This window comes from Xiphophorus hellerii, chromosome 12 (genome assembly GCF_003331165.1).
Source record: "Xiphophorus hellerii strain 12219 chromosome 12, Xiphophorus_hellerii-4.1, whole genome shotgun sequence".
Lineage (NCBI taxonomy): Eukaryota > Metazoa > Chordata > Actinopteri > Cyprinodontiformes > Poeciliidae > Xiphophorus > Xiphophorus hellerii.
In genome coordinates, this window is record NC_045683.1 from 33,780,393 (window position 1) to 33,798,753 (window position 18,361).

At 40.2% G+C, this 18,361-nt stretch overlaps 1 protein-coding gene across 1 annotated transcript in view; it reads left to right on the forward strand.

Moving 5' to 3' along the window:
• Positions 1 to 18,361, forward strand: part of LOC116729469 (3-hydroxy-3-methylglutaryl-coenzyme A reductase) — a 47,487-nt gene that overhangs the window by 26,267 nt on the left and 2,859 nt on the right. Inside the window, exons 14-18 of the mRNA XM_032578056.1 lie at positions 994 to 1,151; positions 1,274 to 1,379; positions 1,493 to 1,663; positions 4,502 to 4,642; positions 4,728 to 4,886. Coding sequence (XP_032433947.1) covers positions 994 to 1,151; positions 1,274 to 1,379; positions 1,493 to 1,663; positions 4,502 to 4,642; positions 4,728 to 4,886 — 735 coding nt within the window. The remainder of the gene's footprint in view (positions 1 to 993; positions 1,152 to 1,273; positions 1,380 to 1,492; positions 1,664 to 4,501; positions 4,643 to 4,727; positions 4,887 to 18,361) is intronic.

The following is an 18,361-nucleotide window of genomic DNA, read 5'->3' on the forward strand; positions in this document are numbered from 1 at the left end:
CCCGATCTTCTGTTTTCAGTTTTAGTCAATACAAATTATAATCACAAGTACCTGATAAAATTGACATTTCGATTTGTTGTTTAAATACTATTCAAGTTTACAATGTATCATAAACCTGCTGCTTATGCAGCAGGTTAACAGTTAAACTGATGCATTAAATTCAGCAAGAGCTTTTCTTTTTCTCAGAAGTTAACTTGAACTAAACTTGACCGGTTTTCCTTGCTCCTCTGTCTTCCCATTGATGCAACACCATAAGAACCCAGCCAAAAGATCAATGCTGTTTTTTCTGCTGTTTTTAAAAAAAATCTTTACTCATTAATGAATATGATTTCAAATGTAACTGAGTAACTTTATTCAAAACAAATTCAAGGAAAAGTAAAAGTTCAGCTTTTGTAAACAACTTAAAGAAAAAATTAGGCAAATTGTAAAAAATTAGGCAATTTTTCATCAATAAATGTAAATGTAACTTATTACTTTACACCCCGTATGGCAGATCCAAAATATATATTTTTTTCCACATTGTGAAGTGCTTCTACTTTCTGCGTTATTCATACAGGTAGCATACAATACAGTAAAATATTTATGATTTTATTTGTTTTGGTTCACAAAATGTGTGAGGATTTGTTTTTTTTTTTGTATGTGTTTATTTAGGTTCCTGTGTTCAGTTGAGTCTCCATGTTGTCCCACCTACCCCTTGATTGTCTCCAGCTGTCTTGTTTCCCCTTAATTACTTCCTTGTGTATTTAACCCAACCTGTGTCTGTGTTTCCCTGTTGGATCCTTGTCATTCCTCTATCCCGTCTGAAGTCATGTTTATTGCCAGTTGTCTCACTTGCTACCAGAGTGAGAATCTTTGCCGTTGCTCGCCTGTGCTGCCTGGAAAATTGTACCAGTTGCTACCATTTCACCTTTGCTTTTAGTTTAGTTTTTTAAACATTTAGACATTTATAATTCCAAGTATATCTATTTAATCCTTTTTGTCTCCTTGCTTTAGCTGTCTGGAGGAGCCAGCAGCTGCATCCTGTCTGATGGCATGACTCGTGGTCCTGTGGTCAGACTCCCATCTGCCTGCAAGGCTGCTGAGGTCAAGGCCTGGCTGGAGAGTCCAGATGGCTTTCAGGACATCACAGAGGCTTTTGACAAGAGCAGCAGGTAAACCGCTTGGTGTAGCTGTACAGACTCACCACATAAACTGTGCTTAAGGACCAATACCAGTAATCACTTCTTCTCGTCTTCTACAAATAATTTATGATTTTTGCATTTATTATTGACAGATTTGCTAGGCTACAAAAATTGCTGGTTGGCCTGGCTGGGAGAAATCTTTACATACGCTTCCAGTGCAGGACAGGAGATGCTATGGGAATGAATATGATCTCTAAGGTAACCATGAGAAAATAGTCTTCAACATATCAACTGAATTCATCACTTTATATAAATACAGTGTTTGACATGATAAGCAACCTTTGTTTTATAGAAAACTTGATTGTCTGCAGGGCACAGAAAAGGCTCTGAGCAGGCTGCAGCAGCACTTCCCTGAGCTGCAGGTAGTGGCAGTCAGTGGGAACTACTGTACAGACAAGAAACCTGCTGCTATCAACTGGATCGAAGGCAGGGGCAAGTCTGCCGTCTGTGAAGCTACCATCTCTGCAAAGGTGGTCCAAGAGGTAAGAGGAGTCAGGCCTACAAGTGCTGCTAACTCTTTATACCAAACAGCTATGAAGGTTCTACTTTGCTTTCACATTTTATTATGCTTTCTTCTCATCACGTGCATACAGTTCAGTAAATTATTTCCATAGTTTTAGTAGCCTGGTGTTATATTATACTACATATACTTATATAGGGTTATTTTTTCCTTTCCCTACTTTTCCCACCACAGGGCCATGTCAGACAAAATGTGTATAAAAGTTTGGAAGGACCCTGAACTTTAGGTAAAGCTTTGTGATAAAAAGGCAAAAATATTTGTATCTTATTTTACCTTTAAGTTTTATAACTTCTACATTTATTTTCAAAGATAACATATAAATCTTGTTTTTAAAGCTGCTGTATGCCAACAAAAAATAAAATAAGTCATCCCCATCCCTCTCCATTCCTTCCCTCACTTCAAGGTCATGTTGAGGGGCGCCCTTAAATAAAAATATCCAATGACCTTCATGATCTTAAAATCTTCAAAGTAATTATATAAAAAAATACAGCTTTGTCCAAAGTCTATTTAAACTTGTTTCAAATCAATCTTTACTTCAGTTCAGTAAATTCCTATCATTTGTTCAGATTATTTATATAGAGTCGAATTCAGTCCAGCTAAGTAGGTAAAATTTTATATGTGTAGGACCAGTTGTGTGGCAACTGCCACCCCAGTAGATCCGCCCCTGTGTAGGACCTTTCACTGATAAAATTACAACGTGCGCCACTGAGGGTGGCAGCAGGTTGGAGTAGTTCTGTGTTTTCATTGAGATTTTTTTTTTTACTATTTAAATTTGATTTTCAAACATTAATTAATGCTTTTTTGGATGAAAAAAACTTTTTTGGACAGCTGTTGATTCATGTTTTGCATGCTGTGTTTTGACTGATTTTGGCAATATTTTTCGTATTTTTGCCATTTTGTTATGATGCGCAACTATAGCAACAGAGTGGTATACAACAGGAAACAGCTAAACAACATTTAAAAGCTGAAATAATACCACAGCTGAAGCGAGAAATCCCAGAGAAGTTGAAATGGAGGCATTGTGGATGCAGAGCAGCAGCAAGGAGAGAGAGAAGGAGGAAGATCAAACCATCTGTACCATCCATCGTAATGGGCAACGTGAGATCATTGGCTAACAAGATGGAAGAACTTCAAGCCCTGACAAGAACTCAGCCAGAGTACAAGGAATGCAGATTAATGTGCTTTACGGAGACATGGCTGTGGGATTGTATCCCCGACTCCAATGTCTCTCTGCCAAGCTTCCTGACTATTCGAGCAGACAGATTTAAGAGCAGCAGGCCAGATTTAAAAGGGAGGTGGTTTAGTGGTGTTTGTGAACAACAGATGGTGTTATCCAGAACATGTTATTGTGAAGTGTCATCTCTGTAGCCTAGACATTGAACTCTTAGAAGTAAGTTTCTGACCATATTATTTACCAAGAGAGTTCACCAGTGTTATTTTGACAGTTGTTTAAATTCCACCCTGAACTGTTGCCAATAATGCATCTGCAATACTTGGTGATTTTTTATCATGCCTCGCTCTCTTTTACACTGCCAATGTTTCACCATTTTGTCAGCTGTTCCACCCAGAAAAACAAGATTTTGGATTTGCTTTACACTGATGTCAAGGATGCATATGTCTCCAAACCAAAACCTCCTCTGGGGAAATCAAACCATAATTGTGTTTTTCTCTGCTCTGAATACAAACCCCTAGTGAAGAGGCTGCCTGTTAGGAAGATGACTGTTGGGAAATGGTCACAGGAAACAGAAGAGGCCCTCCAGGCTAGTTTGAAGCAACTGATTGGACTACTCTCTGCCAGCCACATGGAGATGACAGCAGTGCCATGACTGAGTGTGTGACTGACTATATTAACTTCTGCGTGGACGGCACCATCCCTACCAGAACAGTGAGATGCTTCCCGAGTAACAAACCCTGGATCACCAGTGACCTAAAGGAACTTTAAAACAAGTTTTTAAAAAAAGAGCCTTTAGGGAACAAGACAAGGAGTTATTGAGGAGTATACAGAAACAGTTCAAAGTCAGGATTAGAGACAACAAGGAGAAGTACAGGAAGAGGCTGGAGAATAAACTGCAGAAGAACAATATCAGAGATGTGTGGTCAGGGATGAAGAAGATTACAGGCTTCAATCAAAAGGAGGACCAAACAGATGGAAGTAGGGACAGAGCAAATGAACTCTGTTCAACAGGTTCAGCTCAAGAACAAACTCCTCATTCTCTTCTCCTGACCCCAGACAAACAGACATCCCACCCTGTTTAGGATTCTGCAGCATCTCTTCAACCTGTTGGGTAGACATCCTGCCTGGTTCCGGTACCAAAGAAAACTCACCCGTCAGTCTGTAGGCCTGTTGCCCTAACATCCCACAGCATGAAGGTCCTGGAGAGATTCCTGTTGGCCCATCTGAGTAAGAATACAAGTTCATATCAAGACCCCCTGCAGTTTGCTTATCGCCATATAGTTGGAGTTGATGATGCCATCGTACACCTGCTTCAACAAACCCACTGTCATCTGGACAAAGCAGTCAGCACTGTTGGCAGTTCCTCCGGGGGAACCCCAGATGTATAATACAATATACTCAAATTTAGTTGACCATGTTATAATAAAACATATCTAAGAAAGCTCAGCAGATTGCCTTTAATTATAAATTCTTGGATGAATTCCTCATCCAGAGGAAGCATATGGTGCCACCAGGGAGAAATATCTCACTATTAACAGTGCTCAGTATGAATGGTGATCTCCAGGACACAGAAACACCTATGAAGGTTGTCTCACAATTAATTTCCCTGTTTTTCCCATTCCTCAGGTTTTGAAGACTACAACTGAGGCACTGGTAGAAGTTAACATCAGTAAGAACCTGGTTGGCTCAGCCATGGCAGGTAGCATTGGTGGATTTAATGCACATGCTGCCAACTTGGTGGCTGCCATCTACATAGCCTGTGGGCAGGTAAGGAGGTTCTTTTTAATCATGTTTATTCCTTTATTTTATTACACTTAAGCATTAAACATGTCTCTCCATGTGTGTTTACCAGGATCCGGCCCAGTCAGTGAGCAGCAGTAACTGCATTACTCTCATGGAGCCATCAGGACCAACAGGGAAGGACCTGTACATCAGCTGCACTATGCCCTCTATAGAGGTGGGCACTGTGGGAGGAGGCACCAACCTGCCCCCTCAACAAGCCTGCCTCAAGGTATACACACACACGCCCACACACACGCCTGCAAACCTGTTTCACTAACTCATACTAAAGCTGAGTTGGCAAACAACATGCATAAATATTATCGTTTCCTCTGTACAGTTTAACCAAGTACAGCTGGTTTTGTTAGGCCTGACGGTTGCACTGAACTGGATCAGTTTATTAAAATATGGTACAGTAATTACAGATTACTGTATTTACAGCTCTACAGCTGTCAGGTGAGCTGGTTAAACACCAGCCTAATTTTAACAGGATTCCTGTAGCTCCATAAACACACTGTTCGTCTGGGTTACCTTTAAGGTTTCACAGGTTCAAGTGAGGAATTGTTTCTTATCATATGGGGGAGTTTTTAATATATATATATATATATATATATATATATATATATATATATATATATATATATATATATATATATATATATATATATTATGTTTATTAGGTATTTTGAAATTTATACAGAAAGGGGGGGGAAAAAAAGGAAAGAACAATAGCAGGACAAAACTTATTACACCGATACAGAAAGCAAAAAACAGGATGCATGTACATAAGTTACAGCAATTACTTGAGAAAAGTAACCATTTATATATAAACTTAAAGATATACATCATTCGGGTTCACATTACTGGTCTTTTAATTTTGAAATATTCAAGTACACGTTCCCATCTTTTTTAAAAAACATAGAATTTCCCATTCAGACAGTATCTCAATCTTTCTAATACAATAATTTCAGAAATTAAGTTTTTCCATAGCTGGATCGTAGGGGCATCACAACCAACCCATTTAAGCATTATTGACTTTCTCATCAATAGGAATTGTATACTCTCTTTGTGGGAATCCAGGTGACTGGGTATGAGCCCAAGGAGACACAGCACTGGGTTAGGGAGAAGTGTTTGTCCTAGAGCAGAGCTAATTTCTCGACATACTCCTCTCCAGAATGCCTCTAATTTTACACTCCCATAAGCAGTGAATTTTAGTCCTTGTGGTTAGTTTACATTTGGGACAGTTTGGAGAACTTCCTGGTGTGTACTTGCTACATGTACATATGGAGATATGTATGCATTGTGTAAAATATTATATTGCATTTCTTTATATTGGTTACATACTGAGATTCTGGAAGGCAGAGTTAAAATGTCTTCCCATTCTTCTGAATCAATTGTGCTTTTCAGAGTTATGTTCCAGGTTGATCTTAAATTCTCCATATTTTTCCTTAGGGCTTGTAATTCAGTGTAGAATCTTGACACAAATCTCCCATATTTATGATAATCAAGAATAGTTTTTCAGGTAAATAATAATCCCCTGGGAACATTATGTTTTTGTCTTAACATAATTCCTTAGTTGAAGATATTTATAAAAATCCCTGGAGACAATGTCATATTGTGTTAAGTCCTCAAATGTCTTGAATTTTCCATTATTCCCTAGATCATGTATCCTAGTAATGCCAGCATCTTGCCAAAACCTAAGATCAAGACCGTCAGATCAGGGTTGACTACCAATGTTGTCAAAGATGAAAATTTTTTATTGTCATAACATTTTCCTCAGAATGCCCCGTGCCTTAATAGTATTATTAATTAGAAAGTTATCTCTGACAATGAGTGGGAGTTCTCGGTTTTGTTTAACATATTTATAGGGTGACAAGGTTTACAAACACTTTCCTCAATCTCAAGCCATAGATTAGTGTGTTTTTGGGTAGCCCACAGTGAAATAGTTCTTGCATGTAAAGACAGTACATAGTTCTCAACCTTGGGCAGACCCCATCCACTCGAGGTTCTAAGAAGTTGTAAGACTTCAGTTTTAATTTTAGGTTTCCTGCCTGCCCAAATAAATTCTGATATTGCTTTATTGATTCCAGCTAAATCTTCAGAGTCAATAAACAAACCAACATAGACACTGGATAAATTAACTTAGGGAAAATTATCATCTTAATAAGGTTAACTCTCCCCAGAAAGGATATGGGGAGCTTCTTCCATTTCACCAACTTATCCTTAATATGAATAATCATAGGATTGATGTTTTCTGGGTAGAGCTGGCTAATTCTAGGTGTAATGCGTATTCCTAGATATTTTAATCCTGTAGGAGCCCATCGAAATGGCTTGATGAATGCTGGTTCTCCCTTGTCACAGGCATTTAAAGGAATTATTTCTGATTTTACGTAATTTACCTCACATCCAGATATCTTACCAAATTTGTTGACATAGTCAATTAGAGCCAGGATAGGTTTCACAAGGTCTGTCAAAGTTAAAAGTATATCAGCGTATAATAATATTTTATACAATTTTGTTCCTATTAATATACCTTAACTACATACTTTCTGAGGCGTATGCAAACATGTCATCGGAGCTGTATTAGCAACACTTCATTTATAAAAGATATCGTTTTTCCTACACAATCCTAACAAACGTTTTTAATGTTTTCTACACAAAATGTATTTATTTACTATTAATCTATTTGGAGGAGTTCAAGTATCTCGGGATCTTGTTCACGAATGGGGGAAGAAGGGAGCGGGAGATCGACAGGCGGATTGGTGCAGCGTCTGCCGTCAAGCGGGCGCTGTACCGGTCCGTCATGGTGAAGAGAGAGCTGAACCAAAAAGCGAAGCTCTCGATTTACCGGTCGATCTACGTTCTCACCCTCATCTATGGTCATGAGCTTTGGGTCATGACCGAAAGAACGAGATCGCGGATATAAGCGACCGAAATGGGATTCCTCCATAGGGTGTCTGGGCTCTCCCTTAGAGATAGGGTGAGAAGCTCAGTCATCCGGGAGGAACTCAGAGTAGAGCCGCTGCTCCTTCACATCGAGAGGAGCCAGTTGAGGTGGCTCAGGCATCTTGGTCAGGATGCCTCCTGGACGCCTCCCTGGTGAGGTGTTCCGGGCACGTCCCACCGGGAGGAGGCCCCGGGGAAGACCCAGGACACGCTGGAGGGACTATGTCTCTCGGCTGGCCTGGGAACGCCTCGGGATTCCCCCGGAAGAGCTGGAAGAAGTGGCCGAGGAGAGGGAAGTCTGGGCCTCCCTTCTGAAGCTGCTACCGCCGCAACCCGACCCCGGATAAGCGGAAGAAGATGGATGGATGGATGGATGGATGGATGGATGGATGGATAATCTATTTGTATGATTTGTTCTTTAAATTGCCATCTATATTATTTTTCGGTCTCAGGAAATGATTGAGGGATGAAGAGACTGATGTCTGGTTCTTTAGGTTCTGGCGGGTCTGCGGTTCCTCTCCTGATCCATTCTGTCTGATATCAAACAACCCACTGTGCGCCACTGAATATCGCCGACACATATTTTTTTAATACCCCTTTCAAACTTCACTGTAATTGTTTAGCCTGGAATGTGTGTCTTCCCACTTCCATCTGTATTTTTTCTAAGGACGGTGTAGTATCGGGTGGACATTTTAAAAAGACGCGGGTTGATAGCAGCTCACCACGGCTGCGTAGTGTCCCTCTCTAAGCAACCGTGACAACTGCATCAGTCTGTGGGGGTTTGGAGAGTCCTGTTTAGGTCCCGCAATAACGATTTAGCTGACCTTAATATGTCCCGTGTTTTGTTTTGGTCGTTATTATTACAATTATTGTTGAGATGTGTCTGATAGGTGTGTCTATCAGACATTTATAGCAATATGGAATAAATTGCGTCCCATATTGGTTCAATACGGGGCGGAGACAAAAACAACCACCTGTCATTTTAGGCTAGCTTAAGCTAACCTGAATATTTACAACTGTCTTGTTGGTACACTGTGTACACTGGCTAGTCCCACAATAGCCAGCCCCGCCCTAAACCTCACAACTCCCATGGATTGACTACTGACCAGCTCTCCGTCTAACGGGTCCGGAAAATCTCTAAACCTTCGAGTTTTACCCTAAGACAGGTCTAGGAGAGATAATCTGTCTAAACTGGTGTGGAGAGAGACTCATCTACCCTTTAACTACCTACAATCCAAGAGCTATGACCCTTTTCAGTTAAGAAGCAATCATCTGAGTAGCCCTCGCAGTTGCGAGTGTAACTAACTATTGTGTAACTTCAATAACCACTCTTGTTAATGGTAGCTCTCTCTCTATTAACAATGTGCACTTGTTACAGACTAGATCATTTTTAGTGGCTCAACATAAGCCCCAAAGTCATTATTTTACCAACACTAAAGGAACTTCTGAAGCCACCACATTTCTAGAAACATGTTCATGGATTTCACACTAATTAGACGAACTAAAAACAATAGATGACTCAATTAATTTCACTGTCCACAAATCTTATTAGAATTTTAATGCATCTTTATTAAGCAAGCTTTGTAGCAGGGGTAAGCGACAGACGGGTTAATTATCAATGATTACAAATTAAGAATAGAAATTAAAATTATTAAAAAACACCTTCCTTATTTCCTAACTTCTTTCCCTAAACTGTGTCACTAATTTACTGAGTGAGACTTTGGGGTGCAGTTCAACTCATACCCAGATGGTCGATGATCTCGGCAACAGAAAACTTCAATGTCCTTGGTTAGAGTTTTTGTCTTTGTATGGCAAAAATCCTCTTCTTAATAGAAGCAAAGCAGAACTGATTGTGGTCTTCCGAACACTCAGATCTTCATCACTCAGTGACCTTTGTCTTTCCTGCAACAAGTCTGTTGCAATAGCCTTGAGATCTTTGGGTTGAGCACAGAGCAGCTGTCGAATCAGGAACCAGGGTTGAGGGTCGATGGATCTTGTCCCCCTTCTAGCAGTGTGAAGTCTCCGCTCCTCCGTGGTTCCAGGGTGCGGTCCTCTGCTGATCTTCTGTCTGCATGTTTTTGTTGGCTTGACTTCAGCACCGGAGACTAAGAACACTTTGTTCCTCTTTTCATGGGTTTTTATACTCTCTCACCCCACAGTTGTGTATGGGGTGATGGCTTAAGTGACTTCTCGAACGTTCGATGGCTTCGTGGAAAGTACCAAACCTTCCGACAGCAGTTAACGCCTTGCTCACTTCTCCTTTTTTGTTGTTTGTCCACTGACCATCTGGATTCACTTCTCTAATCTGGTTTTTGAAGAAAACATTCTAGTTCCTCTTTGGAGTCCCCCTGCCTTCCCGCTCAGCTCAGACTCTTGACTGGCCCTGACCTCCACTATAATTATAACACAGTCTGAGAACAACATGTCACCATGCTTCATACAATGTATGATTACTTCAGTTGCAATTCTGTGTATGCTGTGTGATCACCATAAATCATTAAACATAATCATCTTTCTGATTTAATTCAAACATAACTTATTATAATAATCATCTGAGTTTAATTCTATTCACCATTTATTCATCATGTTATTCATTTCTTGATCTGCTTCTCATTACATCAACTCTGTATAATCATCAGTAAATCAAAATACAAAAATCCTTATTTTAATAATCATTAATAAATCAAAATCCAAGAATACATATTTTATAATCAGTAAATCAAAATGCAAGATTACTTGTCTCTCAGGCCTTTATGATCTGTTTTCTGTGTTTACCTGGAAAGATCTCACCACTCTATACCAGTTTTCACGACAACTGACATTACTTACCAATTGTCTTTCTACCACTTTGAAAAGCTTTTCTTCGTCTCTCAAACATCTTTATCCCTCCACCTCTTCCATTTTCTGTTTTGTGCCCCAGAGTTTTTTTTTCTGCGCCCCATCTTTAGCTCTGCGTTCTCGAGTACATTCCTAAAATTCAAATTTAAAAGAAAAGAAAAACGCCCTTATGCATGTTCGCGAAGGGACGCGTGCCCAAGCGACCTGTATGGGAGGGGTGAACGGCTGGCAGGAAGGGAGGGGCGAAAAATCAGTGCTGTTCCTCTGTTATTGATCATTTCATACACAAACAGTTAAGTACATAAAATGCTGCCTAGAAAAAAAAATCCCCACATTGTTTTTGCAACCTCTCGAGTACATCGCCCCTATGCGTTGCATACAGTGCATACCCACTTTTTGCATCACTGTACGACACAGTCAAAGGCCTTTTCAGCATCCATTGAGACAATGATGCCTGGTATTTGTGTCTGATTAAGGTGTTGAATAATATTGATAAGTCGTCCAGTATTATTTGATGACAGACGCTCTTTTATAAAACCAGCTTGGTCTATACTGACTATGTTGGAGACTACCTTTTCCAATCTAGTGGCCAAAATCTTGGATAAAATCTTTATGTCTGCACCAAGCAGGCTGATTGGTCGATATAACGAACATTGTTCTGGGTCTTTATCTTTTTTTGGGACTACAATAATATTTGCCATATACATGGTATCAGGTAGTTTAGATTTTTCAAGAAATGTATTAAAGACCGGTTGTAACAATCAACTAATTTTGCCTTTTAAGGTTTTAAAAAATTCAACAGGATATCCATCAGCACCTGGGCTTTACCAAATTGGAGAGAAGAGATGGCCTTTTCAATTTCTAGAGTTGTTATAGGTCCTTCTAATAAGTTTGCCTGTTCTGGTGCCAACTGTGGCATATCTAGGTTATCCAGCAGTCCATGTTCTAGAGCATCTTTTTTTTTTTTTTACTTCGGAACAGTACAATTTTTCATAAAAATGTTTGAAGCATTCATTTATGTTATCCATATGACAATGGCCGTTTTCGTCCTGAATTGAGGCTATAAAGTTTGTGCCAGGGGTTTTGTTTACTAATCTTGTCAAAAATTTGTTTGGTTTGTTGCCGTGTTCGAAGAATCTTTGCTAGAATATATTATTTTGCTGTGCAAATAATATATCCTCTTCAGCTTTCTTTATTATGTCGGATAGTGAAGCCCAAGCTGTTTTTAGTTCCCCTAGAATTTTAAATGATTTAGATACAATATATTCCTCTTCAAGTTTTTAAATTTTATTTTCAATTTTATTTTGTTCTGCTAATCGTTCTTTCCTCTTACGACTGGAATATGATATTATTATCCCCCACATATATGCCTTATAAGCATCCCATACCAACCTGGGGTCAGTATTATTATTGTCATTGAGTTCTAAATAAGTATCTGCTCTTGTAGCAATTTTTGTAAATCTTTTGTCTTCATTTAGCAGCAGCAATCTACTTAACCTCCATGAAGCGGTGCGATCCAGTGGTCTGGGAGGTTGCATCGCTAGCCTAACGGGAGTATGGTCAGAGAGGGAAATAATTCCTATCCCTGACTCTTCCACAAAGTGGACCAAATGATTCGAAATAAATAAATAATTAATGCGTGTCATTGTTGAATGTGGCAATGAGTGAAAGGTGAAGCTTTTTGTTAAGGGGTTGAAATGCCTCCATATGTCTATTAAATCCAGTTCCTCTAGTATATTTCTTACTGCCCTAGAGATTTAAACTGGGTGTTTTGGGGAGGGCACCTGTCCATGAGAAGGCATAAAGACCAGTTAATCACCACCGATAAGTATGTTTGGGCAATCCATCTCAGCAATTTGATTAAGAAGCACCTCAAAGAAGTCCTCATCATTCATGTTTGGGCCATATACACTACCAAGCAAAAACCTCTCTTCATATAGAGTACCCTTAATCAAGATGATTCTACCTTCTGTGTCTTTAAATGTGTCTAAAGCTGTGAAAGGGAGATTTTTATGTATTCAAATTATGACCCCCCTTTTATTTGTTGAATATGATGAGAAATTAACTTGTCCTACCTAGGCCTGTCACGATAAACAATGAATCAATTAATCGCATGATAAATGAAAGTTATCATCGACCTAATTTTAACTTATCAGCTTTATTGTTTCTTGCGGCCCTTTTCTCTTTCCATTGATGACACTGGATGAAAAAAGGCTCAACTCCGGACTCTCCACTGACCCTTCCTGTCCTCATTTCCTTATTGCCCAGTTCACACTACACGATTTTAGAATTGTCGGCCGATCACCGCCCATTTTCAAAACCTGAGACCACAAACTAGCAGACAAAAAACCGTAGGTGTAACGGGTTCTATTGGGTTTGACCGTGCAGTGTGTCCAGCCACACGGCAAGAGCAACACACCACACACGAACCAATTTCTCTCACCGACATTCACATTTCAGACAGAAAATCCTGTAAAAGCCCACTATATCACACGTGAATTTAGTGTAAACAAACACGGATGATGACGTAGAAGCAATAGCTATAGCTCACAAACTTAAAAAAGAAAAGGCGTTGGATAAAAGAGTGGAGGACAGGGCTTCATTTGCTGCACTATGACGTGGGGTGAATTATTGTGTTTCTTCGTCTTTACCATTTGTGTGTTTAAGCTTCATCGGTTAATTAGCATTTACCGTTTTAATGTTTAAAATTACATTGAGATCAATGGGCACAAAATAATGTCTACAAGTCCAGTGAACTAATTTTAAAACCAGCATTAATCAATGCTTTACTACAATCTACCTGCAATGCATGTGGCTAGTGTCAGCGTAAAGTCCTGACTGAATGAAAATCATTAGAACCTATTTATGTCATGTTAACGATGAACAGCTGAAAAGTTACCAGGTTTATCAACTGCAGTAGCAATTTCACTCCAACTCCTCTCTTTGTCATTTCTGTGGATATTCTTTGCACAAAATGTTGAATGAACATTAATGTTGTTTCCACATATCATCTCCGATGTCCGCTGGACTTTGGGTTGTGCCATGTCAGCTGTTTGGGATTCCTTTCTGAATGGCTACCTGTCACATTCAACAGGCTGCCTTCTCGCTCTCAGTTGGGGAAAACCACATGCTGCAGTGATAAACTGGCCGAGACAATATAACATGTTGAATATGCCTGATTTAGATCGGAGCGGCCACGACGTTCTACCGACTGGACCCGATCAGTCGTAAAACACTACAGGATGATCAGTTACGATTATCATAAGCGACAATCTTAGTTGGTCGTGTAGTGTGAACTGGGCTTAAGGTAGGAGTGAACTATTGCATCAAGTAGTTGGATGTGCCCGTCTTCTCTATCTAAATCTAATGATTCTCTGGAGAGTCTACCATTGTGCTGCTGTGCGGCTGTAGAACCACACACAGAGACAACAGCAGATGATGCTCTCAATAGAGCATCAATAAAAGGACACCAGCAGTTTTTGAGAAATATTATTTCTCTCTGCTGGGCCTTCTTTGCCAGTTTTGCTGTGTTTACATCCCAGGCCAGGTTATCCATGATATGAACTCCCAGGAAATGGAAGTTTGACCCTCCACTGGATCTCCACAGATGTATAGTGGTTGAATGACCCTTTTACTTCTCCTAAAAACCCACTATGATCTCCTTGGTTTTGCCTGTATAAAGAATGAAGTTATTGTCTGTGCACCACGCTCTGAGTCACTCCACCACGTTCCTGTAGGCAGACTCATCCTTCCCCGAGATGAGGCCCACTACAGTTGTGTCGTCTGCAAATTTGACAAGGGTGGTACTTTGATGGACTGAAACACAATTGTGTGTGTACAGTGTGAAGAGCAGAGGGCTCACCACACAGCCCTGAGAGCCAGTGCTGAAGAGGTGAGGGCCCATTCTGACTCTTTGTTTGTGATCTGTCAGGAAGTCCTTAATCCAGCAACAGGTGGGAAAGGGGATTCCCAGGTCTGCCAATTTACACACTAATATGTCATGGAGGATGGTATTGAAAGCCGAGTTAAAATCATTGAAGAGTATGCGTGCATAGCGCTGTGGGACAAGACAACATGCAGGACAGTGGCAACAGCATTTTCAGTTGACCTGTTAGCTCTATAAGCAAACTGGTGTGTATCAAAGGTGTGAGGAATGAACGCTAAGATGTGACTGTGAACCAGTCTTTCAAAACATTTCATCACCAATGGGATGAGAGCCACTAGTCCAGGGGTGGGCAATCCTGGTCCTCAAGGCCCGGTGTCCTTCAACTCTTAGATGTCTCCCTGGTCCAACACGCTTGAATCCAACAGCTGAATCACCTCCTAAGAGCAGTGAAGTTCTCCAGAGTCCTGCTATTGACCTCATTATTTGACTCGGGTGTGTTGAAGTAGAGACGCATCTAAAAGTTGCAGGAGACCGGCCCTCAAGGCCTGGAGTTGCCCACCCCTGCACTAGTCGGTAGTCTTTCAGGCAGGTGATCTGTGATTTTATTTTTATTTTTTTTTTAGGAATGGGAACGATGGTGGAGGATTTCAGGCAGTATGGGACTCTAGCCTGAGACAGGGACAGATGTAAGGTCTTAGTAAATACCCTATTCAGCTGTTCTGCACAGTTCCTCAGCACACATCCAGGAACACCATCAGATACTGCTGCCTTTCTGGGGTCGACAGACTGTAGCGAGCGTCTCACTTCATATTCCTTCACTTTGAGGATAAAGGCGCTTATCTGCACTGCTGCATTCAGAACAGCTGCCACTGGAGGCTCCTACTCGAAATGAGTGAAGAAATGGTTCAACTTCTCCACTAGTGAGATGTCGCCTTCAGCTGCTCCATTGCTAGTCCTGTAGTTGGTGACAGGGGTGGAGCCAAAGGGGGGGCCAAGGGGACACTGGCCCCCCCTGATATCTGACTGACGACCCCAAGTGTCCCCTTTGATGATTGACATGTAACACCAGGTCATTCCTATACATTATTTGGAATCATTGTAAGCCAACCTAATATCCAAAGAAGAAAAACAATAATAAATATATGAAAAGAACATTTTTCATCACATGGACTTTATATAAGTCCATGTGATGATATATATATATATAAATAGATTTATATCAGGCGCGATGCCAGCCTCCATTATACTCGTACTCATAAAAGCTCTGCTGGATGTTTCTCTTGTTCTACGCTGTGGTGGAACGCAAAGGCTAAACCACACTCATACCAGGTGGTGATGGTAAAACACCAATAAGTTATTTACTGATCCTCCACAAAAAAAAAAAAAAACTGAAGAAGAGAGAGGGGGGCGACAGTGTTTGCAGTTTGGAGCAGAGGTTGCACTAGATTCTTTTTGTTGTCCGTCAAAGAAATAAATAATTTTATTTCCATTCTGTAGTCATTAAGCTGAACATGTAGCTTTTTCTCTCTAGTGAGAACGTTTTTGAAATCGGGTAACATTTTACCAAATTAAGTTATTAGAAGACGGATAAACGCTGATCATTACCCGATTTCGCACTCACTCCCCTCGGCGGGAGAAAAACCCCGCAGAAGCGGATCAGCTATGCTAAACGCTAAAAGGCCTCTGGTCCATTAAAGCGTCCAGATCAGAGATGATACTCTGACAGATATTGTTCTTATAATGATTTATAGTGAGCTGCGCCATGTTCTCTGTGCGTAAAGTTGAAACTGTCTGCGCACCAAGTGGTCAGCTGCGCGTCATCACAGTCTGGATACGAAACCAGCGGACTGCTCTCTGTGCTTATCAAGACGAGGGTGAGGAGGGAATCTGACATATTACTGCAGTTAAGTTTTTACTGGTTTCATTTTTAGGCCACCATTAGCATAAAGCAGAATAACTATATATTGTATATTTGTCGTTTGTCATCTGATGTGTGATTAATTGTAGCGTAAAGGTGGAGCATTTATGTGCAATCATTGTCCAGTGCGCTGCGCTTGTTTCTGTCAAACGGACATCTGCACTTTAATTTTTTTCCTTCAACAGTCAACTGCTACTCCTCTATTTAAACTACAATAAGTAGATCAACACAACTTGATCACACATTCTCTTTAGGTTTTCTGTGTGCTGCAAACTCATTAAATGCATTAGAAGCCCCAGCCACCATCAATTGTGGTCCGACCCGGACCAGATTTTGGGTCGGGCTACAGATCTAAATTCTAGCGAAAATGCATCTTTTAACCATTAATATGATAAAGCATTGGAAGACTAAACTATCTGTACTGCTCCATTTGAGATTTGTTAAAACAGTCAGAGAAGAAGAGCCAACCTTTTCTAAATAAAATAAATTTGTCTTCAAAAGTTTTTGTGTGAAATATAAGGGCCAACCTTTTAAATTGGTATCTCTACAGGAAGTACCTGTGTCTATACAGTTTAACCTGATCTGATTGTCTTAAAAATAAAAGTGAAGTGTTCACAGAGTAGGTTTAAATATTCAACAAAATGATAAAAAAAAACAGACTGTTGTATTCCATTTATTCTATACATATGTACTGTATATACACACTATATGTGTGTATACATACACCTCTGATATATACATGTGTATACATGCATATAGATAGATGGATCTATATATAGATGCACATTCTCATTTTTGTCACCCCCGCCCCCTCGAGATGGCCCTCTCCCCTCCTTGGGCCCCCCCAACTTTAAAAGTCTAGCTTTGCCACTGGTTGGTGATGTGCTGGATTCCCACCCAAACCTGCCTGCCGTTATTGTCTACAGGGCCGTGCAGAGACCTTTGGAGGGGCAGGGCCTCAAAGTTAAAAAAGGGCACATTGAACAAGATCTTAAAAACTGTACAACAACATAGCAGCAACCCATATTAATCAAGAATTTAATTGAATCCTACTATATCATTGCCATCATGTGGGGACAATGCAAAGCAAATGTAATATATTTTCCCCAACAGGTATAAAGTTTCTGTTTCTGCTGCTGACAGTCCTGGAGGGCTGCGTTGATCTGAGACTGTAGCTGTTAAACAGACCAGAGGAGAGAAAGTTACTGGTTATGAAGTTATGAAATAAGTAAATTTACTGAAATTTTACTAATTAAACCCTAATAGTATCTGTTTAACCTCTACAACAACTTGGCTGCAGACTGATTTATAGATCAAAATAGCTCAAAGGGGTTAACGCTATATAATTTTTTGATATTAGCACCACTGAGATGTAGAATTGTAAGACTGGGATAAAAGGCAAAGAAAACTCAGTAGCTGCTCGTAGGGGCCATTCAGGGGCCTCCAGGCATTCAGGGGCCTCCAGACACTCAGGGGCCCCAAGAAATGGTTTAATTGTAACGCAGACCATAGATCTAAACCTGTAGCATCATTTATAGAGAATAACAATGTTATTACATTTTATTTAATTAATGCATTCGGCTGAGAAAAATAAATAGTACATTTAGGATTTAATTAGGAAGTTTACTTTGTAAAAGTTTAAAGAATCATCTTGATAGTTTGATTGTTGTGTTACCATGGCTACAATATGGTGTAGCCATGGTCATCTAATCTTTGTGTTTGAATTGGGTTTGTTCACAAATACATCACAGCAAATAACCAATAATCAGTGATTGATTTTAAACTTGGCCAATAAACCTGGTCTCCCTCTCACAGATTCACCTTATCGATATTTAAACATGTTAGTGATGCTGAGGTTCTTAGTAGGACGGGTTCTGGGGGGAGGGCGGTTCTGTCTAAGGCCCCATATTACCTTGATCCAGCCCTGGAGGAACAGCTGCGGCGATGCGCATCTCTGGAATCTACCTGGAATCTACCTTTAATCCCCCGGTGGCCCCTGTCAGTCCCCCGATGCTTTAGGGTCATTTTGATTCATTTCATTGTGGCATGTTTGGCTTTATGCTGCGGTTCTAATTATTGCTACAATATTTTCTCTGATGTTTATTTTGTGAACTCTAAA